Genomic DNA, 25591 nt, shown 5'->3' with positions numbered 1-25591 from the left:
CCACTTTCTCTCCCTATAGTTTTCCATCCCTGACCTTCATGGGAAGCAGCCATTATGCAAGGTCCCTGCCTGGGTGTGCCCCCTGTGCACTTCCACCTCAGCTCCCTGGTGACTCCCCTCTTGGTGATGTGGAGGCAGTGCTGTCCCCACCAAAAACAGGGACGTGCTTGTGAGGCAATCCCACAGTGCAACTCCCTCAACCGAAGCCAGTTGGTGAGTCATCTGTCCTTCCTTTCACCACACCCCTCCTGCCACCCAGAATTCCCTGAAATCCTCAGACAGGATTCCCCCTTGACACCCTGCCCTAGGTCTTGAAAGCTCCTAGGTGTCCAGGAAAAGGGGGGGGGGAGGAGCTGCACTCGCTTATTACTCCAAAGGTCCCTAGGAGGGGCAAAGGGCATGCTGGCTCCCTGGAGGCCCTGAGCAGGGTGGCAGGCCTGGCCATGCATGAGGAAGGATGGAGCAGCCTCTGCCCTGCAGATGTTCTGGGCTCTGTCTTGAGGCCAGGAGGTTCATGGGGGCAGAGGGAAGGCTGTCCCCAGGTCAGAGGAATCTGCTCCATTTGGCCCTAGCTGTTGTCCCTTTGGTTGCCTTCTACTCAGTCCCGCCCAGCCACACCTGGGGATCAGTGTTTACAGGTAACCCCTGCATGGGAACAAGGCAGAGCTTGAGTGACTCCGGGTGGAAACCTGGCAACGTGGGGCCTCCCGGTACCCTCTGCAGCTTGGCAACACCACAGAACCGGGGCCACCTTGCCTGCTGCCCTGCACTCCAAGGGGGCCTGCTGCCAGCCACCACTTGGCTCCTCTTTGTCCACCAAGGCCAGTCTTCGGGACGTAAACCTAGACACTCAGGAGATTCTGTACCCAGCCCCCAACCCAGTGCTCAGTGCTTCTCTAGCACGGCTGCAGCGCCCTGCCCTCCAGTCGGCTGGTAAACTCCCGCGATGCTGGACTCTTCCGTGGCAGACCAGGTGGCCCGCCTCACACTGAAGCTCCTGGGACAGGTGAGACAGAACTGGAAGCTCCTGTTTTAGCAGCTTTTGGAAAGAGCTCAGCTCCAGGCTCAGAAAACCACACCGAAGCGGGGACAGCCACATCTCCTGCCTTTTGCCAACTGCCTGTAAAAGGTTCCTGCCTCCATAGAGAACTCCTTTCAGTGGTCTTTAGACTTGTAATGAGGAACTGAAGTTCTTTGGTTTCTTTTTCTTTCTTAATTTAAACAGAACTAAGCAAGCTCTTCTAGCAGCTTCCACAGTCAGGAAGCAAGCAGTACCGCAAGCCAGAATGCTCGGAGCCTATCTCCTAGGTGTCTTTGTTTAAGGGACATTCCCTGTTTTGATGGTGCCAGACACAGGGCCCAGGGCTAGGCAAGGTCCAGGGGCTTCCCAACTGTCCCTTGTTGCTCCACGGCCAGCTGGCTGGCCTGTCCTTATAGGTCACTGAAGCACAGGTTCCCATCAATGTTTTTCCTCTTCTGCAGCCTTAGTGCTTGCCACCTGCCTCTCCCAACCCTGCACCTCAAGTCCAGGTAGCCCGTGGGCTGCTGTCATGGGAGCCAGCTGGGACTTCAGGATAGACGATGCCTTTGTTGCTCTGCTTAGGGTCCTGTGTCCACTCCGAGGGGCAGTATTTGCCTAAAAACCCTATAAGAGCAGCATTCTTAGATGTTAAGACAGGTCATGCGTGCTGCACTGAATGCATGGCCAATACAGTCCCTAAGAGGAAGACATCACCCTGCCACCTGTTCATGCCAACTTTATCCAGAACTTCCTGCTCTTGACCTGTCTATCTGGCACTGAATGGGGAGCCCCCTAGTCCATCCTGGGGTCAATGTCCTGGTCACGGTCCCTTTTCCTCACAGAGACTGGAACAAGAACGAGAGAACATGGAAGGGAACGCTGAGGGCCCCCACCTTGTGCCAGGTACAGAACTGGGGACTTGAGAAACAACAGCCATGGAAATTTCCCTCCTGTTACTTCCAAGACTCCCTAAAACACTTCCTTCACATACAGAATTGAAAGGCTTCTGTTCTCACCTACAACGCGCACACCTATGTGTTAGCACTGTTAGTCTGCTTACCCTAAGGGTGCATTCATTATCTCCATTGTGCAGGTGAGGAGATGGGGGTACAGAGAGAATGGTGACCTGCAAAGATTGCTCAGCTCTGAAGTCACACCCAGATCAGACCCATTTTCTCTAATTCCTGAACCCTGAGTTTGCCCAGGACCTGTGGGACTTGTCACTGCCAAGGAGGCTTGGAGGAGCAATTCCTGTTCTTTGGATGGTGTGATAGCTAGTGGGGCATTCAGGCAGCTCCAAGAATGGCTGGTAGAGGCTGGGGCCCCATATCTACAAAGTAAAGTCCAAACCAGGTCATCTGGCAGCAAGGGCAGAATGAGCCTCCAGAAGAGAGGCCTTTCTGCATCCCCAGCAGCCCAGCTCCAGGAGGCATGGCAGAAGGCAGGGCCACTGTGCCTGGGGAAAGAGGCCAGAATCCAGCCAGGGCCTTCTCTTGAGTGCAGACCACTCCCTGGAGGTCCGCCTTGCACCAGGTGTGTGGGAGTAATTCCTTCTCAGGCCAAGGGAGGAAACCAGGCTCCAGGAAAGAAAGGATCCACTGTAGAGATCCCAACTCAAAGACTGAGTCCCCTGGATCACTCTCAGAGGACAAGAGTTCTCCTTCTCTAGGACACCTGTTTACAGGAGGCCTGATCCAGGAGTCTCTGGGTTCCCCCCTAGGGATGTGAAGCACCTGGCACATTCCAGGTCGCCTACCCAAGACCTAATGCCTTCCTAGCAAGTATATGCCTGCCTGCTTCCTTCCAGGAAGCCAAGACGAACAGGACGATGCCCTACAGAGTGCTCTGAGGAGAAGGAAGGCCCTTCTGCAGAGACTCAGGGTAGGCCCAGCCACCATGTTTGAACCAAGGCTGTATGGGGAGAACTTGCTAGACACCTGGGGATGCTTCTTAGAGTTTGCAACTTGTAGAGGATTGGGGGGTGGTTGAGAAATGGTGACCAGCCAGGACACAATGGGCCCTTGTGAGAATCTGCCTGGGTTGCACACACCAAAGGTGGTAATGCCCAGCAGACCTCAGGCCCAGCAGGAAGAATTCTAGGGTACCTGGGGTCTTTGTCCACACCTCACTGGGCAGTCACTGGGAATGACCACGCAGACAATAATTATGTCAACCACACTCCGAGGAGGTGGAGGAGGTCACACTACTGGTGAGTAGTACACCTTTGCATTGACCCCAGGGCCCCAGCAGCCCAAGTCTGTGTGCTCCAGGTATGGCCAGAAGGTGGCATTGCTTCCCTGAGAGACCACAGTGGTTTGGGGTTGCTGCTGCAGGCAGCTGCAGCCCCCAAGGTGTAGAGGCTCTGCTTTGGGTTGCAGGAACAGCACCTCCTGGATGAGCTCTCCCAGGCCCATACCTGGAAGGGGGCAGACAGAGGAGCCCACAGGCCAGTCCTGCCCCTAGAGATGTCTCCAGTGGGTGTTTACACCCCAGCTTCTCAGCCCCTGCTGGCCCCAGAGCCACCCAGGATCATCCAGCACTCGGTAAGAGGGTGAAGGCCAAACCCAGCATCTCATGGTGGGGTGGAGGACAGAGGTGAGATTTTACAGAAATGTGGGGAGGGTTTGTGACATCTAATCTGAAGAATGGTGCGTCTCTGGGACCAGCAGTTGGTGTAATGGCTATGTTGCTGAACTATGTAGTCGACCACAGTTCAAGTTCTGGACCTGGTGGCTTAAACTCACACTGGGCGCGTATGCGTGTGTGCCCAAGATCCCGAGAGGAAAATGGAGGAGAAGGGATTATGGCATGGTCATCCCCTCTGGGGGGTGATTTCTCACTTTCTGTCTCTCTGGTCTCTCTTTCTGGCAAGCACACGTGCCCGATAGCAAAAACGTCTCAAAAAAAAAAAAAAAAAAGAATAGATAAACCAACATATATTTATTTTTTAATTGGCAAATGAAAATCATATATATTTATCATGCACAGTATGTTGTTTTGAAATATATGTATACTCATATGGAGTGGTTAAATTTTACTAATTAACATATGCCTTACCTTACATGCTATCATTTTTTGTCATGAAAACTGAAATAACATATGTTTAGTATAACACTGTGTAATTTAAAACATTAAAAACATTGAATATTAAAATGTGCTATGGACTGAATTGTACGAAACCCCCGGGCCCGAAAAAAAAAACGCCCAAAAAAAAAAAAAAAAAAAAAAAAAAAGAATGGGGGTCTCTCACACCTTTACTACCTTGGGGCCAACCTACAGCTTTGTGAAAGTGCTTTGAGAGGCTGTCTGTTAAGAGCTGACAGTAGCCACATTTGCCATGTCTGGGGCACTGTATTAAGACCTCCACGGATCCTCTCATCAGTCCTTGGAGGGACCCTGAGGATAGCGTGGGGAGGGCAGGTGAAATCAATGCCTAGAGAGACAGGTCACTGGGACAGAACTGAGCAAACATCAGTAAGACAATTCCGCAGTTCTCTGCACAGGTCTGCCCCTGGAACCCAACAACCATCAGTCATTAGGGAGAATCAAATTAAAGTCACAATAGGGTACCACTACATCCAATTAAAATGGCTAATATAAAAACGTCTGACAATGTCATGTGCTGGATCCATCTAGTAAAGCCAAATAAACAAAACCAGGCATTAGTTTACCTTACTGAAGACAGGAAACATTAAACATGCAAACATTAAAAATATCATCTCCTAAGAGGCACCCGGATTGAAGGATTTTTCCATTTTAGCCTTTAGGTTTGATCATTTATGGTTCTCCTAGAAAGGATGGATGCATTGGGGACAAGCAGTTGGTGTAATGGCTGTCACTGGACTCACATGTAGCCGAGTGAAGTTCGGGTCCCAGACCTGATGGCTTAAATTCACACCAGGCGTGTGTGCATGCATGCCCAAGATCCCAAGAGGAGAATGGAGGAGAAGGGATCGCAGCGTGGCCATCTCCCCTGGTGAGGGGGTGATTTCTCGCTTTTTGTCTCTCTGTCTCTCTCTGTCTTTCTGGCAAGCGCATGCACCCTACACCAAAGAAAAAAACAAACAAAAAAAACACCTCTCAAAAAAAAAAAAAAAAAAAAAGAAGTGATGGATGCATGGATAGATGGGTAAGGAGGAGGGTAGATGGGTAGGTGGATACTGCAGAACATGCTCCAAAGGCACATTCAGATAACTAATCACCTGGCTCTTCCTAGGTCCCCCAGCCTCCTGCCACCATCATTCAGCAGCTACCTCAGCAGCCACTGATCGCACAGATTCCTCCTCCTCAGGTCTTCCCCACTCAAAGGTTGGGAAGTATTAAGGAAGGTAAGCCTTCTATAGTAATATTGTTTGGGGTTTATAAAATTCTCTACTGCAAGAATATCTTTGTAAGCAGGACAATCATTTTGGCTAATCAACATGAAAATAATTTTAATTATAAAAAGTCCTTATATTGGGCCAGCAGGTAGCATGGAGGTTGTGGTGCTGGATTCCACATGGGCAGCCGTGTGGTTCAAATCCAGCTAATTCAATGATTAACTATATAAAAAGCATAGTTAAATTGCTTATTTTATAATCATTTTTTAAAAATTTGCTATAAGGGCACATGTGCCTGCCAGAGAGAGAAAGTGAGAAAACACTCCTCAGGGGGGATGGCCACCCTCTAATCCCGTCTCTTCTGTTCTCTTTTCGGGACTTTGGACATGTACACATATATGCCAGATGTGTTTTTCAAGTTGCTGGTCCAGGACTCGAATCATACAGTGGGCCATTTAAGAGCCAGTCACCTTATCTATCATGCCACCAGCTGGCCCCTAAATAACTTTTAAATATTTGATTTTGTTAGAACTGCTAGAGGGTGAATGTGATTTCTTGAAAGACAAAGAGACAGAGAGGGAGAAAGAAGGAGACCAAACTCTAGTGTGGTGTGGTCATACCACAATCCCTTCATTTCTCCATCCTTCTGGAATTTTGAAAATGCACTCACAGATTCCCAGTGTTTCTCAAACTGCTGGGGCCAGAATTTGAACCTTGGTCAATCATATGGGATCCAACTCCCTTAAACACTAGGCCACGGGGCCAGCCCCAGTCTCTGTGTGTGTGTGCGTTAGTTTTGCTATAGGGCACATGCACTTACTGAAAAGAGACAAAGAGAGGAAAAGTGGGAAATCACCCCCACCACCCTCTAGGGGGGATGGTCAGCACAATCCCCTCTCCTCCATTCTTCTCTTGAGATTTTGGACACACATGCACATGCACCCAGCATGTCTTTTTAGCCGCTGGGTCTAGGACTTTAATTGTGCAGTTGATCATGTGGGATCTAGCTGCCTTAACCTCCGTGCAACCTGCTGACCCCCCAGTCTTTGTCTTTTTGTGACCGACTTATTTTATTTGGTATAATGTCTTTAAAGTTTACCCATGTTGTAGCAAGTGACAAGCTGAATAATATTCTATTATATAGATACACCATATTTTCTTTATCCATGTATGGACATTGAGTTGCGGTCATTTCATCTCAAGTTTCTGTTTTCTTTCATTGTCTGAGGGCATATGAGAGAGAGAGAGAGAGAGAGAGGGAGAAAATCTCCTCAGTGGGGCATAGTCATGTTGCTGTCCTTTATCCTTCACTTCCCCATTCTGTCAGGCTTCTGGGCATGCACATGCAAGTGTACCCAGCATGATTTTCAAGCCACCAAGGCCAAGATTTGAACTGAGGTTGGCCATGTGAGATCTGGCTCCCAATGCACAGGGCTGGCTTCATTGCAAGTTCCTTAATCACACCTGCAAAGTCCTTTCTGTCATGTAATGATATACATGCTTGGGTTGTGGCATCAGTATGTGGTCACCTTTATTCAGACTCCCACAGTATTGCATTTTATTATTACTCCTTGATGGGAGTCCCTTCTTTTGTAACTAGGTATTCTGGTCCTTCCAGCATCTTCGGTGAATGGAAACACACATTTCTCTCTCTCTCTCTCTCTCTTTTTTTTTTAAGAGGTTTTTGCTATAGGGCACGCTCACCAGCCAGACAGAGAGAGACAGAGAGACAGAAAGCAAGAAATCACCCCCCAGGGGGGATGGCCACGCTGCAATCCCTTCTCCTCCATTCTCCTCTCGGGATCTTGGGCATGCACGCACATGTGCCTGGCTTGAGTTTTAAGCCACTGGTTGCAGGATGTGAACCGCGGTTGACTACATGGGAGTCCAGCGACATAGCTATCATGCCAACTGCTGGTCTGGAAACACACATTTCTAAGGGAGTTTTTGGGGATTAAGTGGTTGGGTCAGGAAATTCTGGCAAACAGTTTCCCAAAGTAGTTATGCCCATGCACATCCATGGGAGGAATGAGCACTTCAGTTGCCCATGGCAATTCACTGACACTTGGTAGTTTCAGATTTTTTCATTTCTGCAACTTTTAGTGGGCATGCAATGGAAGTTCATCCTGGTTTTAATTTGCACTTTACCTTTTTAATGTATTTTTTTTGCCATTTGTGAAGTGTCCAGAGGGTGCATCCACTTGGGAAAGGTGAGGACAAATAGAAGGAGAAAGAGAAAGGAAGTACCCCACATGTGGTATAGTCATACTGCAATCCCTCCTCCTCCATCTCTCCCTTCTTTCAGGATTTTGGGGATATATGCAGGGTGCTTGGTGTGTTTCTTAAATTGCCGAGACTTGAACTGCACAATCAGCCATGTGGGACCCAGTCACCTTAACCACCACACCATGGCCTAGCCCTATTTTGCCCATTTTAAAAATTAGGTGATCTGCCTCTCTCTTTTTTATTAGTTTATTCCTTTTTTCAAGAGAGATAGGCAGGGGCCGGCAGGTGGCATGGTGGTTAAGGGCGCTGGACTCCCACATGGCTGACTGTGGTTCGAGTCCCGGACCTGGCAGCTTGCTTTCTAGCTTTCTCTCTCTTTCTCACTCACTCTGTCCCTCTCTGGTCGAATTTAAAAAAATAAATAAATAAAAAATAAAAGTACACAAATAAAATTCAAAAAAATTTTTTTTTTCTTTTAAAAAAAGAGAGAGAGGCCGATAGGAAGGCATGCAGGGATCTCCCAACAAGGGCCTTGCCTTGCCATAATTCTTCCCCCAGCCTTCTCAGCAGTCAGGAATATTGTGCCTGGTGTGTTCAGGTCAACCCAGGATCCAACCCCTGTGCCATCCCATATAGCTCCAGCATCATGGAGTGACACCTACCGCCTGTGCCACCATGCCGGGCCTTTTGCCTTCTACTGATTCCTAGGAATTTTTTACATTTTCTGTAATGAGTCCTTTTCGATATGTTCATTAAGGGCATCATGCCCTTTCTTTGCCTGCCCCTTCGCACTCTTCATAGCACCTTCGGATTAACAGATGTCCATAATTTTCGGGACCAGCAGTTGGTGTAATGGTATGTCACTGGACTCTCATGTAGTCGACTGTGGTTTGAGTCCCAGACTCGGGGGCTTAAACTCACACCAGGCACAAGTGCGTGCATGCCCAAGATCCCGAGAGAATGGAGGAGAAGGGATTGCGGTCTGGCCATCCCACCTGGAGGGTGATTTTTTTCTTTCTGTCTCTCTGTTCCTGTTTGTCTTTCTAGCGAGCATATGCACCCCATAGCAAAAACCGCTCCAAACAAACAAGCAAAACAAAACAGATATCTGTAATTTTTAACTTAAAAAAATTTTTAAGGATTTATTTAATTTTATTTATTTATTCATTCATTTTATTTTAATTTTACCAGAGAGAGACAGAGAGAAAGAGAGAGAGAGGAAAATTGAGAAAGCAAACCAGCAGGTCCAGGACTTGAACCATGGTCGAACATGTATGTGTATCCAGCACCTTAACCATCACGCCACCTGCTGGTCCCCGTAATTTTTTTTAAAAAATGTATTATTTTTATTTTAGTTTTTTTGGTATAGGATACAGTGCTCACCAGAAAGAAAGGGAGGTAAAGTGAGAAATCATCTCTCTCACCCCCGGCAGGATGGCCATGTTGCAATCTCTTCTCTAATATCCTCTCAGGATTTTGGGCACACATGCACTCAGTGTGATTTTTTTTTTTTTTGGAGAAGTTTTTGCTATAGGCTGCGTGCACTCGCCAGAAAGACAGAGAGAGACAGAGAGACAGAAAGCGAGAAATTGCCCTCAGGGAGGATGGCCACGCCACAATCCCTTCTCCTCCATTCTCCTCTTTGGATTACAGGCACACATGTACAGATGCCCAGTGTATTTTTCTTTCTCTTTCTCTCTTTCTTTTTTTCTAAGAGCTAGGATGCGTGCATTGGAGAGACAGAGACAGAGACAGAAAGCAAGAAATCACCAATCACCCCTCCCCTGCCATGGTCATGTTGCAATCCCTTCTCTTTGACTCCTCTTGATATCTTAGGCATGCACACACATGCAACCAGCATGAGTTTCAAGCCTCCAATCTGGGACTCCAACAGAGGTCGACTACGTGGTAGTCTGGTGGCACAACCATAAGCCATCTGCTGGGTCCGCACAGTGTTTTTTTTTTTTTCAAGCTGCTGGGCCTGGGACTTGAATCACAGGGTTGGGCTCATGGGATCTGGAACCCCAACCACCACACCACCTGCTGGCCCTAGGTGTTCATAATTTTAACAAAGTTCAGTTGTTCAGGCATTTTTCCTTATGGTCAGTGCTTTCTGTGTCCTGAGAAGTCTGACCACTCAAGACAGTGTTCTATATTGTTTACCACAGGAATCCATCTGGAGTTTCTGTATGTCCTGTGAATTAGGAATCAAGAACATATTGTTGCTATAGATACTAATGGGGCTTGTGCCATTTAGTGAAGACACTTGCTTCCCTCTAGGCTGAAGTGCCATCCTTGTCCTGAGGCAGGTTAACCAACAGTGGGGGTCTATTTCTGGACCCTCTAGAGTTCCCTTTGTCTAAATGTCTGATCTTTTTTTTTTGAGTTTTTTGCTGTAGGGCGCATGCGCTCGCCAGACAGACGGAGAGAGACATAATAGATTATAAGTGAAAGAATGGAAAGACATATACCATGCTAACACTAATCAGAAGAAAAGCTAGAGTGGCTATGCTAATACAAGGAAAAAAATACTCTCAGAGATAAAGAAAACAATTTCATAATGATAAAGGACTCAACTGATCAGGAGGATATAACAATACTTAAGGGTTATATCAATTTTTTTTTTTTTGAGAGGTTTTTGCTATAGGGCGCATGTGCTCGCCAGCCAGGCAGAGAGAGACAGAGAGACAGAAAGCAAGAAATCACTCCCCAGGGGGATGGCCACGCCGCAATCCCTTCTCCTCCGTTCTCTCGGGATCTTGGGCATGCATGCACACGTGCCTGGCGTCAGTTTTAAGCCACCGGGTCTGGGACGCAAACCGCAGTCAACAACGTGGGAGTCCAGCGACATAGCCATTACGCTAACTGCTGGTCCCAAAGTCTGATCTTTTCATGCTTGATTCTGCTCAGTGTGGATTCTAGGGGTCTGCCTTGGGAAAGGCCCCTTCAGAGGGTCCTGCTGCTGGTGGTGGTGGACAGGGGCTGCCCCAGACCAAGATCTCAGGGCTTTGCCCAGAGTAGGACTGTTTGCTCTGCCTCTTCACCTCATTTTGCAGGGAGCAATATTCCCCAACTGTGTTGTCAGGGATCTGGCCCTCCTGGCCCCACAAGTGGCCCAGTTCCCAGGTAGGCCTGTCTGAGCCCCCTTAGCCATGAGAGGCAGCTTCTGCTCATTCTGACGAGGGCGGGAGGCTGTCAGAGCCTCAGGACTATGTAGTTTCCAGGGTCAAGTAGCTATGGGAGAATACACCTTGATTTATCACACTGTCAAAGTTAATGTTTTATGGCACCCGGGGTTAGTAAATACATTCCTCTTTTGTGCCTACAGTAACCAAGTGCTCAAACTGGGTGGCTGAAAACAACATACACTTATTCCCTCTCAGACTTGGGGCCAGAAGTCCTAAGTCAAGATGTGGGTAGGGCCACTTCCTCTGAGGCTCCAATGCTAGCCTTTTCCACTCTGGAGGCTCAGGTGCAGCTTGGATTGCAGTTGCTCCACTGCAGAGCCTGCCTCTATCTTCACATGGTCTCTTCAGTTTATTTCAAATTTCCTGCTGCCTCTATCTTACATCTATCGTTGGACATAGAACCCATCTACAGAATCCAGGATGAGTTCCTCATCTCACAATCCTTCCTTTTTATTTATTTATTTTTTCTTTCTTTCTTTCTTGCTTGTTTGCTTGAGGGCATGTATGCTTCCCAAAAAAGAGATAGACAGAGAGCAGAAAAAAGCACCACCCAACAGGGCACGGTGACACAACAATCCCTTTTCCTCCATCTTTCCCTCCTTTTAGAATTTTAGACATGTAAGCCCAGTGTTTCTTTTTTAAAAAATAATTATCTTATTTAACTTTATTCACCATAATCATCATCATTATTTTAGTAGAACAGAGAAAGAGAGAGAGAGAGAGAAATTGAGAAAGCAAGTTGCCAGGTCTGGGACTTGAACTATAGTTAGTCATGTGGGAGTCTAGCACCTTAACCACTATGGCACCCGCCGGCCACAAGCCCAGTGTTTCTTAAGCATCTGGGTCTGGGACTGGAACTGCATGGCTGGCCATGTGGGATCCAGTTGCCTTAACCCACACCACAGAGCTAAACCATCACAGTCCTTTGTTACATGTACAGAAAAAGCCTTTTGGGGAAAAAAAATCTTTAGCAGGAAGGCAAACTGGAGGCCAACTGGGCACCATCAATAAAACTTTAAAATGCATGCACTCTGTGACCTAGAAGTTCCACATCTCAGAAAGTGGCCCAGTGGGCTTTGACTGAAATGTCATATCTGAAGGTATGACTAGAAAACGATGGAACTAAGGTAGATCTCAAGAAAGCCAACAGAAGTTCTTGGAAAAATTTCCTGGCACCATAAACAGTTCTGCCTGGCAGAGAGGATTAGAGACACCATCTGAAAGAATTCATAACATAAAATAACTGGGACTTTTCCAGCCCAGCATTGTAATCTGTCGAGATTGCAAGAGAGGCCACAACCAGAGGATTACCTTGAGGAAGACTTGAAGGAAGAAAAAGAGAATGATCTTTGCTACCAGATAGTAAACCACAGAATACTTGGTAGGCAGAACTGAGTTGGGAAGGTTTATGTGTGAATTGTGTGCATGGAGTTTGCTTCTCAACAGTTGACATGTAAATATTTTCTCAAAAATATTTAAAAGCATACTGTCTTTGTTGTTATAGATTCATAAACAAAATTATAAAAAATATCTTCAAAGTTATTCAAATTTAGTTTTTTGAAAATTTTAAAAGTTTATTGTTAAGAACTATAGAGTACAAACAAAAATATTTTGATATGTAAATATTTGTGGGAAAATATAAAAAATAATAATAACAAAAAAGAACATGGCCTAGTGGACCTGCACATGTGCTGAATGTTCTCAAGGGCTTGAAGGCACCCTTTTAAAACAGAGAAGTAGAGGCTCTGATCTCAAGGTGGTTGGCGTCCTGCCTTCTCCTTTCAGACATGGTGGAGATGATGCTAATGCAGAACGCCCAGATGCACCAGGTCATCATGCAGAATATGATGCTCAAAGCCCTGCCCCCAGCAGGGCTAATACCATTTACCACTCCACAGGTAGGCTCAGTCCCAGTAGGCCCCAAATCCAAGGTGACCACCCGCATGGAAACTGTTTTTTTTTTTTTTTTTTCAGAGGGAAGTTTTTAGCATCTGTGTGGTTCTGGAAGGGCACTCTGGCTCTGAGTCTGCTCTTGATGCTACCTAGGCCCACCCAGAGGAGAGGGTTGGTGGACTGTGTGGTTTGGGTCCGGAATGCTACCTCTAGAGGAGATACACTTGTGCTTTGACCACCCAGTCAGGGATGGCACTGGGAAAAGGATACTGGTAGTTTCCTGAGTTAGCTAATGTATTTCTTGTGCCAGGACCCGCAGTGGGCTCGCCCGGTTGTCCAGCGAGCTGAGAGACAGAAGCTGCCCGCGGTACACCACCACCACCACTATGCACCCCCTGCCCCACTACAGACTGGATCTGCAACTGGCACCCCACTTGGCTACTCTATGTGGGCCCCACTCGTTGCGGCTACCACGCTCCCACCAGCTGGCTTCCCGCCCACTGTGCACCACATGGCTGGTCCTGCCACCACCCTGCCTGCCCTCAGTTCGTGAGTCTGGGGGTAGGCTAGTGTACTGGGTTGGACTCCCATGGCAGCAGGTCTGTCTCAGGTTAAGAGGTAACTGGGGCCCCATGCCAGACCTGGGGAAGCTGACTGCAGTTTGGGTTATTTGTCTAACCCCAAAGGAATGTCCATGGAGTATTCAGCACAAGCGGGGCTGCAGAGTGTCCCCACCCAGGGTGGTTCTCACACTGTGTTAGCTGAGAACTAGACTGGGCAGTGATTACACCCAGGGGCACCACTCTGCTTTTCCCTTAGGATGGCCCCTGAGGGTATGATGCCCACGCAGGCTCCAGGCATGTGAGCTCCTCCCTGGCTGTGGTAAGCACAGGGTCTGACATAGCTCAGCACCCTCTTTTGGTATGGTGGGGAAAACCAGGCAGATGTGCATGGAGGCCATAGAAGCCACTGGAATATGAAATAGAATGGCTTCATCAGAGAAGCATTTAAGAAAAACATGGCTCACAAGCCATAACGGAAAAGACCAATAGCTTTAACCACACAAAATTGTAAGCATTCCTGTGCAGGGGAAATACTATTAACTAAGTCACACATAGTAACCAGGGAGACCTATTTGCCACCCTCACGCTACAGCGGAAGAATACTGTGTGACGCGATCCCTTCTGTGTGTCTTTGTGTGTGCACCTGTGTGTGTATGGGGGCTTCAAAAAGCCCATGGAAATAAAATTAAAGTAGAAATTTTAGTGCACAAAGTTTTAAAATCCATGCAGTTTTTCTTTCGACTGCGGTAGCTTCACTCCAGTGCCTGCCTCTGTCTTCACATGGCCTTCTCCTCTTCAGTCTGTCTCAAATTTCCTTCTGCCTAGAGGCCAGTGGATGGTGTAATGGTTACATCACTGGACTCTCATGTAGTCAACCTCAGTTTGAGTCCTGGATCTGGAGGCTTCAAACTTATGCCAGGCGCATGTGTACGCATGTCCCAAATCCCAAAAGGACAATGGAGAAGGGACTGGGTGTGGCCATCATCTGTAGGGGGTGATTTATCACTTTATCACTTTGTCTTTCTGGCAAGCGCATGGACTCTAGAGCAAAAATCTCTACAAAAATAAAAAAATTTCCCACTTCCTCTGCCTTATGTTTCTTTTTTTATTTTTTGGAGAGGTTTTTGCTATAGGGTGCGTGTGCTTGCCAGACAGACAGAGACACAGAGAGACAGAAAGCGAGAAATCACCCCCCTCAGGGGGGATGGCCACGCCGCAATCCCTTCTCCTCCATTCTCTTCTCGGGATCTTGGGCACGCATGCACACGCGCCCGGCGTGAGTTTAAGCCACTGGTTCCAGGACTTGAACCACAGTCGACTACATGGGAGTCCAGCGACATAGCCATTATGCTAACTGCTGGTTTCCTGCCTTATGTTTCTTTTGACATAGGACACACCTAGAGAATCTAGGATGAGTTCCTCATCTTACAATCTTTCCTTTCTCTCTTTCTTTCTTATTTTTTTCTTTTTTCTTTCTTTTTAGGTTTTGGCTATAGGATGTGTGTGCTCACCAGAGAAACAGAGAGAAAGCGAGAAATCACCCCTGGGGGGGGGATAGCCCTGCTGAAATCCTTTCTCTTCTATTCTCCTCTCAGGATTTAGGGCACTCATGCACAGACTCCTGCATGATTTGCAAAGCTGCTGGGCCTGGGACTTGAAACACAGTCTGCTATGTAGAAGTCCAGTGCCTTAACCAGCATGCCACCTGCTGGCCCCCCATTTTTCATAATATGTATTTCTATGAACTTTCTGAGGGCCATACACATAGAAAAAGAGCACACAAGTACTATAAATATGGATAGATTTATGCATGAGTTTGCAAGGCTTTCCTCTGGATATAACTCAGAAGCAGCTGTATAGAGGTGCCTGAAGAACTTGAGGAAAGGACAGCTTTCTTTCTCTTTGGTTTCTTATGGTTCTGTTGGGGCTTCTTGCCATATCAGTATATGCCTTTAATCTTTACTTTCTGTTAGCCTTTTAATTTACTTTATTATGCTTCCCAGCTGTTCTAATATTTTTATTTAAACACTCCTGTTAAGAATGATTTCATTAGCTCTTTTTACAATAAATTATGCTACCCTCTACATTCTGCACAGGTAGCAACCATCCTTCTCTTTGTGTCTCGGAATCCCACAGGTAGGAGGCAAGACCACCATGGAGCTGCGCCCAGCTCAGCGGCATGTGGGCTTCCTCCCGGCTGAGCTCCTGAGCATGAGTGCTTCGTGCTGCTCATATGTATGGATAGGTCTGGGTGGGAAGTGACACTTTAAGGGTAGTGACATCTGACATCTCAGAACCACCTTTTCACACACCTTTGAATGTGATCCCAAACCCTGTTTTCTTGTGAAAAGCATGAATTTCATTTTTCTTGTATTACACATTAAAGGTCTAACCCTATTTTCTATTTTTGCACTGGTTTTTTTCTACCATGGCATTTCTCATTGGTTTTATTCAACATAATTATTAATTCAATAGAGGGGAGAAGTTTGGCAGAAGTTGATCATCATGGAAAAGCCCACCCTTGCCAGGTTAGCAGGGATGAAGGAAATTCGTGTTTTGGCATTCAAGAATATCTGGGTTCTGTGAGAGCCCGAGAGGAAGGTACCACTGACCTGGGCTGGCCTGTACTTGGGCTGGGGCCACATCTAAGAGGGGGGCAGGGGCTGAACCAGTCCTTCGGAAGTATTTGGGCATTAGCAAAGAAAGATGCTTCCCCCACCTCCTGACCCTCAGCATTTCTCCCTGCATTCTACCCCGAGGCTTATACCCTGGAGGATCCCCGAGTGTGCCACAACATGTAAACAGAGGCTTCTCCTGCCCTGGATCTAGGAATCATCTCCAAAATACCCATGGATAGGACCAGCTGGCCTCAGGACTCCTGCAGTCTCTTCAAGATAGAAAGGACTGTGGACCCAAGAGCTTTTGTTGGGGTTATCTCTGTTCCTTTTCCTGTATTAAACATTAAACTGGCAAACAATCTTAAGAGCAGGCAGGTCATACATAGCCAGCAATGACTGGGAATACATTGGCCTATTCTAGGTTCCTGAGAGCCAGTAGGGAAGTCCAGGCTAAGACAAGCAAACACAGTGGGAGTGATGTCCATGTTTCTGAATTGCTTAATGGCAGAGATAAATGACCAACATGATAGTATTATTGACTTATAGGGCTTTAAAGAGTCTCCGAGAGGCTGTTTCATCACTAGGATCCCTCTAGAGACCTGAGGTGTCTGTATCTGGTGGCTTTGCCCACCTGCCTGCACCTAGGATGTAGCATTTTAGAGAGTAGTGTGATACCTCTGCAATGCTGGGTCTGCAGGTTTTTGTGTTCTGTTTGCAACAGAGTGTGCTCACCAGAGAGAGAGAGGAGAAAATGAGAAATCACCCGTCAGGGGGATGAAATCCTCTTTTCCTCCATTCTCTTTTTGGGACTTTGAATACACACACATGCCTGGTGTGATTTTCAAGCCTCCAGGTGTGGGACTCAAACCATAGCTGGCCATGTGGGATCCAGCTGCCTTAACCTCCATGCCATCTGCTAGCCCACAGGGAGTTTTTTATTATTACTTTTAAGGTCTTTGCCATAGGGTGCATGTGCTCACCAGAGAGAAGAGAGACAGCAAGAGGGGAAGTAAGAAATCACTCCCCAGGGGGCATGGCCACACTACAATCCCTTCGACTCCATTCTCCTCCTGGGACTTGGGGCATGCATACATATATGCCTGGAGTGATTTTCAAGCTGCCAGGTCTGGGACTTGAACCGTAGTTGGCCATGTGGGAGTCCAGTGCCTTAACCACTACATTACCTGCTGGCTCCATCCTGCAGGTTTTAATGTGCATCCTAAGATGTAGCAGGACATCTGCCGGTGAGTCAGGATTTTCTAAAAAGAGTGGTGGACAGGGCTGGCAGGTAGCATAATGGTTAGGGGTGCTGGACCCCCTCATAGCTGACTGCAGTTCGAGTCCTGGACCTGTTGGCTTGCTTTCTCTCTCTCTCTCTCTGTCTCTCTGGTCAGATTAAAATTAATAAATAAATAAAATAAAATAAAATGATTGTTTAAAAATAAATTAATTAATTTAAAAAAAAAAAGAACTGTGGGGAAAGCCCAGTAATACTTTCTGTCCCTCCTCAGAGCTGGCTTTCTGCCTCCTGCGGTTCTAGTCTCTGGGGACTCAAATGTCCTGGGTATGCCAGATCATAGGTTCCTCAAGCAAGGATAGGCCACAGGCAATACACCTCAGGAGAGAACACTGGATAGAGCAATCTGTGTCCTTGTGGGTCAGTACCGTGGACCTGGTGCTAGCTGGCCCCTCAGGCTTATTATTACTCTCCTTGAAGGTAAAGCTGAAGTGGACAGAGTGCTTGAGGTTGGGGCTAATGGCCCACCTGAAAGAGCACACCCCAGCAGGAAGGAAGGGTGCCAGCCTGCTTGGTCAGTTCTGAAGTGGGGGAAACACTGGAACTCAGAGGCATCACAGATGCCCAAAGAAGAGCATGGTTTATATGTTCCATCTCTTAATTCCAATGGCTTAGAATTATTTCAATCATAATAATGAACAAAAATCTATGTTCAGGTTCACTCCTGGAATTTACTGGGCTTGTGCCCAGTCTGAGGAGCCATAGGTCTGCCGGGCCCAAGGGGAGAGCCCACCTCTCATACCCTCCATCCTGGTGTCAGGGGATCTAAGGTCATCAGAAAAGGCCCTTGCTCAGAGGTTGGAGCCTGGTCCGGGTGCATCTGCTCAGTTCATCCAGCACCTGCTTCTCCTTCTGGTACATCTGGAAGAGAGTGAGGACACATTAAGCCCTCCCCAAGGACTGGACGCCCTACCTGTCAGTGCCTTGTTCAGGCAGGTGGACTCCTACAGATTGGAATTCTGTCCGGGTTCTGTTCTGCTCACCTTTGCAGGCACCTGAGAATACAATGGGAGGGAAAGTGTGGGAAGGTTTGTGTGGGGGAGGGGGCCGATGGAGAGGTGGGGTGGGACTGGGATATAAGACAGGAGCAGGAGCACTGCCCGAGGCCATGGAAGAATGAGCCAGACAGACTGGGGAGGGCAGGATTTAGATTGGCCTGGGGGAAGCAGGTAGGAGTGATTGAGGACAAGTCCCCTTGGGGAAGGGCCCTGAGCCCAACCCTGGGGCACCGACAGGCTGCACTGAAGGCTGAGGACAGAGCTTGGGGTTTCCCCCAGCTGGCCAGGCTGGAGGATACAGGAAGTTTATGGGGATAAGTAAAGAAGTGAGAGAGCCAAGGGCAACACCCAGGGCCTGGGGGCCAGAGCAGCCAACTACATCAAATTCTTTTTTATCAAGAAAAAAATATCTGTCCTGTCTTTCAGGGAAATGGGCTGTTTGATCGCAAATATAATTTGAATCTATTAACACAATAGGAAGTAGCAACACAGATTTTTGTAAATGGAGTAATAACAGCACCCTCAGAGGAAACAAAACACTGATTCCATTCACACAACAGGTTTCCATCCAGACCCTGAGTGTGCACTCATAATTTCTCTTGGAAAGGATTTCTAAACATTAAGCTATTGGCCAAGTATCTGCCACAAGTGCCCAGGAGAAGAGTAGCTTTCAGTCTGTCTGCCTAAGCCATCCTTTCAGTAGTGAGTTAGAAGGATCTGGGGTGCTCGTATTTAAAACAAATAAGTGTAGGGGCTGGCAGCTGGCGTGGTGGTTAAGGGCGCTGGACTCCCACACTGACCGTGGTTCGAGTCTTGGACCTGGCAGCTTACCTTCTCACTTCCCTTTCTCACTCTCTCTTTGTCTCTCTGTGGTCAAATAAAAACAAAACAAACGAGTAAGTGTGAATTTTTCTCAGGCAGGACCAGGAGAGCCTGGGGCCATCAGGTACATGGTAGTGGTGGGGGTGGGACTGGGCAGAGGCATGGGATGCCTCATCAGGAACCAATGTACCTCTACACCCACCCCCAGCCCATCTCCCAGTAGGCTGGGCCAGCTGGACTCATACCTTTTGCCATTCAGCCTCTGTGTTGTGTGTGAAGCCCAGCAGGTGGCAGAGTCCATGGGTGGCTGTCACCTGTCAGGATAATTAAAACACAGCTGGAGGAAGATCAAGCAGGAGGTAGCCTTTTGGAAACATCTGCTAGGTACCCTTGGCAAGGACAGAGTGTAGAAGACATTAATGAAAGGAGTCAGGCAGGTAGGAGAAAGTACCAGGTGGTTAGAGAGAAGGAAGGGGAAGTGGGGCCACATGCCTGAGCTAAGAAGGAAGGCACCCCAGGCCCAGTCCTGGGAGGGTCAAGTGCACTAATGGGGTGGGAGAGAAGAGAGTAAACGGGGCAGACCTGACGGCTCCTGGTGTAGATGTCAAGGAGGGCTGAGGGGATAGAGGTGGAATGAGTGGGTAGAAGTAGGTCTGGAGGCAGAGGTAGAGGTCTCATTATGGCCTGCCTCCACCTGGGACAGGGTTGGAATAAAGCCCACTGCGGAGGGTACCAGGCCCAGAGCTTGGAGAAGCCTCTGAACCAGGAGGTTGTGAGGACCTTCCTTTGAGGAAGTGGTGGGGAAGAGGAGCAGGGAGGGACGCTGCAGCCAAGAGACAGAGGTAGGCATGGGCTGGGGAGGTGGAAGGAGGGTATGGAGGTAAGATGTACCTGGAGCTGTATGAGGACAAGAAAGGGAGTGGGTGGAAGAAGGGTGCAATTGGGAGTCAGCCTGGAGCATACCTGGCTTGGCCTGTGCTGGTGAGGATAGGGTCCTAGGAGTGAGGAGCTGGCCCTCTTGTCAGGGTAATATGTGGGTAATATTACCCACAGAGAGGTAATATCAGGGGCAGGCCAGTGAACAGATTTTTCTGGGGGTACAACGGTGGGGACTGTGGAAGCATATGTCTACAGAGCCCCCAGGGCTGAGTGTTTTGCTGGGTCACTTCCTGTCACTCTCAGGAAGAAGGCTTATTTATACCCTTCACCTCCCCATAGGCAGTATCACCGGGTTGTGACTTAGGTGTGTATGGCTGTCCCAGGGGACAGTTCCTCAGTTGAATCTATAGCCAGTTAAATACTATTCAATCACACATACTGCTTCCAGAATCCCATTTTGTTGTTGTTGTGTTGTTTTTTGTTTTTTTTTTTTTTTTTGCATGAAGATGAAGAGAAATAGAGCTAGAAAGTCCTGGAGGTTCGACTCCCCCCATTTTCTCACTTTTGGCAGCACAGATCCAGAAGGTCTGAGTCAGGTAAGAGCAGCCTACCCATCCTGAGATAAAAGCTGAGAAGGCCCCTGACTCTTCATCGTATGGGGCAGGCAGACCCAACTTGGTTAGGGCACTCTCTCTTCTGTTTGTATAGGTTCTCTCCTTACCGTGCCCTTGGACCTAGGGTGGACACCAGGCCAAATTCTCCACCCCTTTGTGTGGTCCATGTTTTATCGGCCAGGACATCCCTACTTACAGTCAGAATATCATAGTAATCTTCATTTTCTTTGCACTGCTGGAAGATATACTCCACTCCTAAGAAAATGTCTCCCAGATTGTAGTCATCTGGAAAATCAGGCTGGGGAAATTCACCTGTTTTCAGATTCTGAAAGTGAGGAAATACAGACTTAGGAAACATCACCTTAGTAACCTGCCTGTAGACTAACACTTCATCCTAGAAGACCCCAGCTTGGTAGTACCCAAGCAGATAAGTACTTGCTCTCTGGCCACATGGCTCTCCAGTTGCATGCCCAAGACTGCAGGACCAACGTGGTCTGTTGGGGTGGACTGCACAGCTTGACATACGAGTGACCTAAGAGCATCCTACAATACTTTGTCAATGAATGGCTTTCCATTTCTTTCACCCCTCCCAATCTGAATCACACACATCTTCAACTTCTGCATGGTTAAATCATCTCATGGACACACTTTCACATTTCTGTCCTTTCCCCTGGGTATTTGTTCTAGACAGCCTTTCACATTTTCTCACACATAAGATTACAAGACCAGTACATGCAGTTGAGACTGCTGCACTGAGCATCACCAGTGGCTGGAATATTTGAGATACTTCCAAATTCTTCCTATTACGGAAAACAGTGAGTAAACATTGAAATATATCTTATATTATACATTAGGTATTTTATCTCCTTTTGATTTATTTCCCTAGGTGTGACACACATATGTTTTAAACATTCCTGATGTACATTGCCAAATATTACTTTCTTTTTTTTTGAGAGGTTTTTTTCTATAGGGCACATGTGCTCACCAGACAGAGAGAGACAGAGAGAAAGAAAGCGAGAAATCACCCCCCAGGGGGGATGGTCACGCCGCAATCCCGTCTCCTCCATTCTCCTCTTGGGATCTTGGGCACGCACGCACACGCGCCCAGCGTGAGTTTTAAGCCACCGGGTCCGGGACTCGAACCGCGGTCGACGACGTGGGAGTCCAGCGACATAGCCATTACGCTAACTGCTGGTCCCAGAACAACTCTTTTGAAAGTATTATTTGAATGGAGGAGAAGGGATTGCGGCGTGGCCATCCCCCCTGGGGGGTGATTTCTCGCTTTCTGTCTCTATGTCTCTCTCTGTCTGGTGAGTGCACGCACGCTATAGCAAAAACCTCTCCAAAAAAACAAAAAAAAAGGGTTGTTCTGATTTATGCTACTACTTGCAAAGTGCAAACCCTTGAATGAGTCATTTACATAATGTAAACAGTAACTTGATAGATATTTGGAGCACATTAGTTGAAAAAAAATTTTTTTTCGGAGAGGTTTTTCTATAAGGTACGAGCGCTTGCCAGAAAGACAGAGAGCAAGAAAACAACACCCCGGGGGGATGGCCACACTGCAATCCCTTTTCTTCCATTCTCTTCTCGGGGTCTTCGGCACACACGTACATGTGCCCAGTGTGAGTTTAAGCCACTGAGTCTGGGACTCAAACCGTGGTTGAGTACATGGGAGTCCAGTGACATTAAACATTATGCCACTGCTGATCCCTAGTTGAAAATAATTATATACCTGGGGGGCTAGCAGATGGCATGGTGGTTAAGGTGCTGGATACTCCCACATGGCTGACCATGGTCAAGTCCCAGACCTGGTGGCTTGCTTTCTCACTTTCCCTCTCTCTCTCTCTCTAGTCAAATTAATGTAAATAAATGAATGAATAAATATAAATTAAATAAATACTTCTTTAAAAAAAATTTATCCACCTGGGACCAGCAGGTGGCATAGTGGTTTAGGGCTGGTTTCCAGGACCTGGCAGCCTAAAAATCAGGCCAGGTACATTTATATGTACGCCCAAAATCCCAGGAGGAGAAGGGATTGCAGTATGGCCCATCGCCTCTGGAGGGTAACTTCTCACTTTCCCTCTCACTGTCTCTGTTTTTTTTTTTTTTTTGAGAGATTTTCACTGTAGGGTGCGTGCGCTCGCCAGACAGAGAAAGACAGAGAGACAGAAAGCGAGAAATCATCCCCCAGGGGGGATGGTCACGCCGCAATCCCTTCTCCTCCTTCTCCTCTCGGGATCTTGGGCACGCACGCACATGCGCCCGGCGTGAGTTTTAAGCCACCGGGTCCGGGACATGAACCGCGGTCGACTACGTGGGAGTCCAGCGACATAGGCATTACGCTAACTGCTGGTTCCCTCACTGTCTCTGTTTTTTCAGCTCTCTCCAGCAAGTACCTGTACCCTATGGCAAAAACCCTTAAAAAAGAAAAAGAATATATTTATCCGTCTGTTCTTTTATTTTCAGAGTTACTTTATTATTATTATTTTAAATAGAGGGCATGTGTGCTTGTTGGAGGGACTGAGACAGAGGCAATGGAGAGTATACCCGCTATGGGAATAGTCACACAGCAGTCTCATCTCTACCTCTCTCTCCTTTCAGGATTTTGAGTGCATATACATGTACATGCAAATACATGCACCCAGTCTTGAGTGTTTCTCAAGCCAAAATCCAGACTGGAACTGCATGGTTGGCCATGTGGGATCCAACTGCCTTACCTACTATGCCCGAGAGCCAACCCCACAGTTCTTCTAATATTTTCAATCCATATATATATCCATTACTGAGTCACTCTTAAAACTGCAGAGAAACTTTAAATTTCTCTTTTAATTAACTGATAGTGAATTAAAGTAAAGAGGGTGGAGCAAAGAGGTGGAATCCAGTCACCTTCCCTCTTCTGTTGGCTTTAACAGGGAATTGTGGCCCTGGGTAATGGGGACTGATCTCTGGGAGTTGATCAGGTGGCTCTCTCTACTTAGAAAGAAAAGCAGTTCAGAGCAATCTGTGAAATCTAAGGTTCAATGATTCCAAGAGAGGCACGAGTACACAAGTCTTAGTTATGCCCCCTTACCCACTGGGGTTATTGCCCAAAAGGCATGTTTCAATTTACAATGTGAACCCTACCTTTTCTTCATCAAAATGTGTCCAGAATCCATGATGTAAAGAATAATGTATAGCCAGTTGCCTGAATTATTTTATTTATGAATTTGCCAAAAGGTGCATGTGTACACTAGTGGGGTGGGAAAGCATACCCCCTCCGCAGGGAACAGTCACAGCCACAATCTCCTCTCCTCCATTTCTCTCTCCTTTTGGGATTTTGGGTATGTATGACATGCATCTGGCATGTTTTTCAAGCCGCTGGTTCTGGGACTAGAAGTGCATGGCTGTGGGATCCAATGTCTCTTAAGCACCAGGCCATAGCTGGCAAGTCTGAGGTGTTTTTTTTTTTTTTTTTTTAATTATTTTTCTATTTAATTTTTTTTGTTATTATTATTTTTCAATTTGACCAGAGACAGTATGAGAGACAGGGAAAGTAAGAAAGCAAGTCACCAAGTCCAGAACTTGAATCTTGGACGGCCACATGGCAGTCCAGTCCTACACTTTAACCACCACGCCACCTGTGGGCCTAAGCCCAAGTTATTTTAAATGGACCAATGTAAATTTTTAAATTTTTCTTTCTTTCTTTCTCTGGGTCACATTGAAATCCTTTTTTGGCTCATTTTTCTGTCCTGTCAGGATCCTGCTAATTCACTCAACTGCTTTGTTTTGAGTGAGGACTCAAACTCTGATGGGCCACAGGAGAGCTCCCTGCCCTCAGTACCTAACTACTGCACTACAATGGGTCCCCAGGTGAAATTTTTTTTTTTTTTTTTTGAGAGAGGTTTTGGCTATAGGGTGCATGCATTCGCCAGACAGACAGAGACAGATAGATAGAAAGCGAGAAATCACCCCCCAGCGGGGATGGCCATGCTGCAATCCCTTCTCCTCCATTCTCGGGATCTTGGGCATGCAGGCACACGCGCCTGGCGTGAGTTTAAGCCACCGGGTCCGGGACTCTAAAAGCGGTGGACTACGTGGGAGTCCAGCGACATAACCGTTACACTAACTGCTGGTCCCCCCAGGTGAAATTCTTGACAAACATCTTCTAACCTCCTCTCTTCTTGACCTTCTGCTTGTTACATAAACAAATGACCTGACAGTCATTCTGGAGCACACATTCTAGGCAACTAACCTGTGTAGCTGGGCAATTTGTGACTCAAACATACTTTGCTCACTTCATTTACTGTGCGTCAGCCTTCCTTTTTAGGTTGACACTATTTTTGTAAATATTTTAACATTTTCGAAATGAAAATGAAAATTCACGCCTGTAGTATAATTAATTAGGAACTGTGGAAGGCAGGCTAAATGAAAAAAGGGTCGTACTGCTTACCTCATGAAACGGAAAAGAAAGCACATCGGTGGGCACATCTTTCTGCCTGTAGACCCGGTTGATGCGCCGCATGTTCCTGTTGTCTACGCAGACAAGCCCCAGTGCGAACTTATGCACACCCAAAATCCTCCTGGCGGCCTCCACCTTCTGGCGAAGACACGCCCTCCTGATGGGGATGACCCGCTGCGCGTTTCTGATCACCAGACTCATTTCAAGAAGTCAGCTCTGAAGACGGTGTGGAAAGGAACTTGCGCTCAAGTCTGAGACCGGAGTGGGTTGGTGGAAGCTGTGCGAGGCCGACGTTCACCTTAGGAAGGAATGGAGACAAGCGTGCAGGAGGAAGTTGAACAGGTGGGAGCAGCCGAGCGCGACCGCTCAAGGAACGCTGGAAGTCCAGGCCGGTGGAGGGAAGACCCTCGAGGATGGGTGGACTGCTCTGGGTGCGGAGCGCAGTCGCTCGAGGTCCCCCTCTGTGCACCGGGGTGCAAGGCCCCAGCGCAAGTACCGCGGCCTGGAACTGACAACCAGTCCAATCGGGAGACCAGCGCAGGGCAGCGGAACGCGAACGCTGTGGGCATGGCGCGACCCGGACAGTCAGCGGAACCGGAAGTCGGTCCGCCGCGTCTCCAGCCCGCCGCGCGCTACGAAGCGCCGGCTCCCTCTGCACTCCCTGCCCAGCTGAGGCTCGCGCCGCGGGCGCAGCCGGGGGGGCGCGGGCCCG

At 47.7% G+C, this 25591-nt stretch overlaps 2 protein-coding genes across 2 annotated transcripts; one reads left to right on the top strand and one right to left on the bottom strand.

Moving 5' to 3' along the window:
* The first annotated feature begins 413 nt into the window (after positions 1-413).
* CUNH21orf58 (chromosome unknown C21orf58 homolog) lies at positions 414-14093 on the top strand. The gene is made up of 7 exons (XM_027766195.1): positions 414-1006; positions 1864-1892; positions 2821-2902; positions 3400-3564; positions 5238-5349; positions 12540-12652; positions 12958-14093. Exons 1-7 carry the CDS (start codon positions 947-949, stop codon positions 13198-13200), a joined length of 804 nt encoding a protein of 267 aa, XP_027621996.1. The 5' UTR covers positions 414-946; the 3' UTR covers positions 13201-14093.
* A 3593-nt stretch (positions 14094-17686) lies between these two features.
* On the bottom strand, positions 17687-25094 carry YBEY (ybeY metalloendoribonuclease). Its single transcript, XM_006163134.3, has 4 exons — positions 24871-25094; positions 20635-20763; positions 19191-19259; positions 17687-17986 (listed from the first exon to the last, which is right to left on the bottom strand). The coding sequence occupies exons 1-4, from the start codon at positions 25078-25080 to the stop codon at positions 17900-17902; spliced, it is 495 nt and encodes a 164-aa protein (XP_006163196.1). The 5' UTR covers positions 25081-25094; the 3' UTR covers positions 17687-17899.
* Positions 25095-25591: the final 497 nt, after the last annotated feature.

Source organism: Tupaia chinensis, unplaced genomic scaffold (assembly GCF_000334495.1).
Source record: "Tupaia chinensis unplaced genomic scaffold, TupChi_1.0 Scaffold141399_1, whole genome shotgun sequence".
In the NCBI taxonomy this organism is placed as follows: Eukaryota; Metazoa; Chordata; class Mammalia; order Scandentia; family Tupaiidae; genus Tupaia; species Tupaia belangeri.
Note: the sequence above shows the minus strand (reverse complement) of the source record. Positions and strands in the feature narration are given on the sequence as shown.

Coding starts and splice junctions, on each gene's coding strand:
- CUNH21orf58 (XM_027766195.1), top strand. CDS start 947: ATGCTGGACTCTTCCGTGGCAGACCAGGTGGCCCGCCTCACACTGAAG. Junction 5,350..12,539: donor GTTGGGAAGTATTAAGGAAG/GTAAGCCTTCTA, acceptor TTCTCCTTTCAG/ACATGGTGGAGATGATGCTA. Junction 12,653..12,957: donor TACCATTTACCACTCCACAG/GTAGGCTCAGTC, acceptor TTCTTGTGCCAG/GACCCGCAGTGGGCTCGCCC.
- YBEY (XM_006163134.3), bottom strand. CDS start 25,080: ATGAGTCTGGTGATCAGAAACGCGCAGCGGGTCATCCCCATCAGGAGG. Junction 19,260..20,634: donor ATTACTATGATATTCTGACT/GTAAGTAGGGAT, acceptor TTATCCTGACAG/GTGACAGCCACCCATGGACT. Junction 17,987..19,190: donor CAGAGGCTGAATGGCAAAAG/GTATGAGTCCAG, acceptor ACTCTCTTCCAG/ATGTACCAGAAGGAGAAGCA.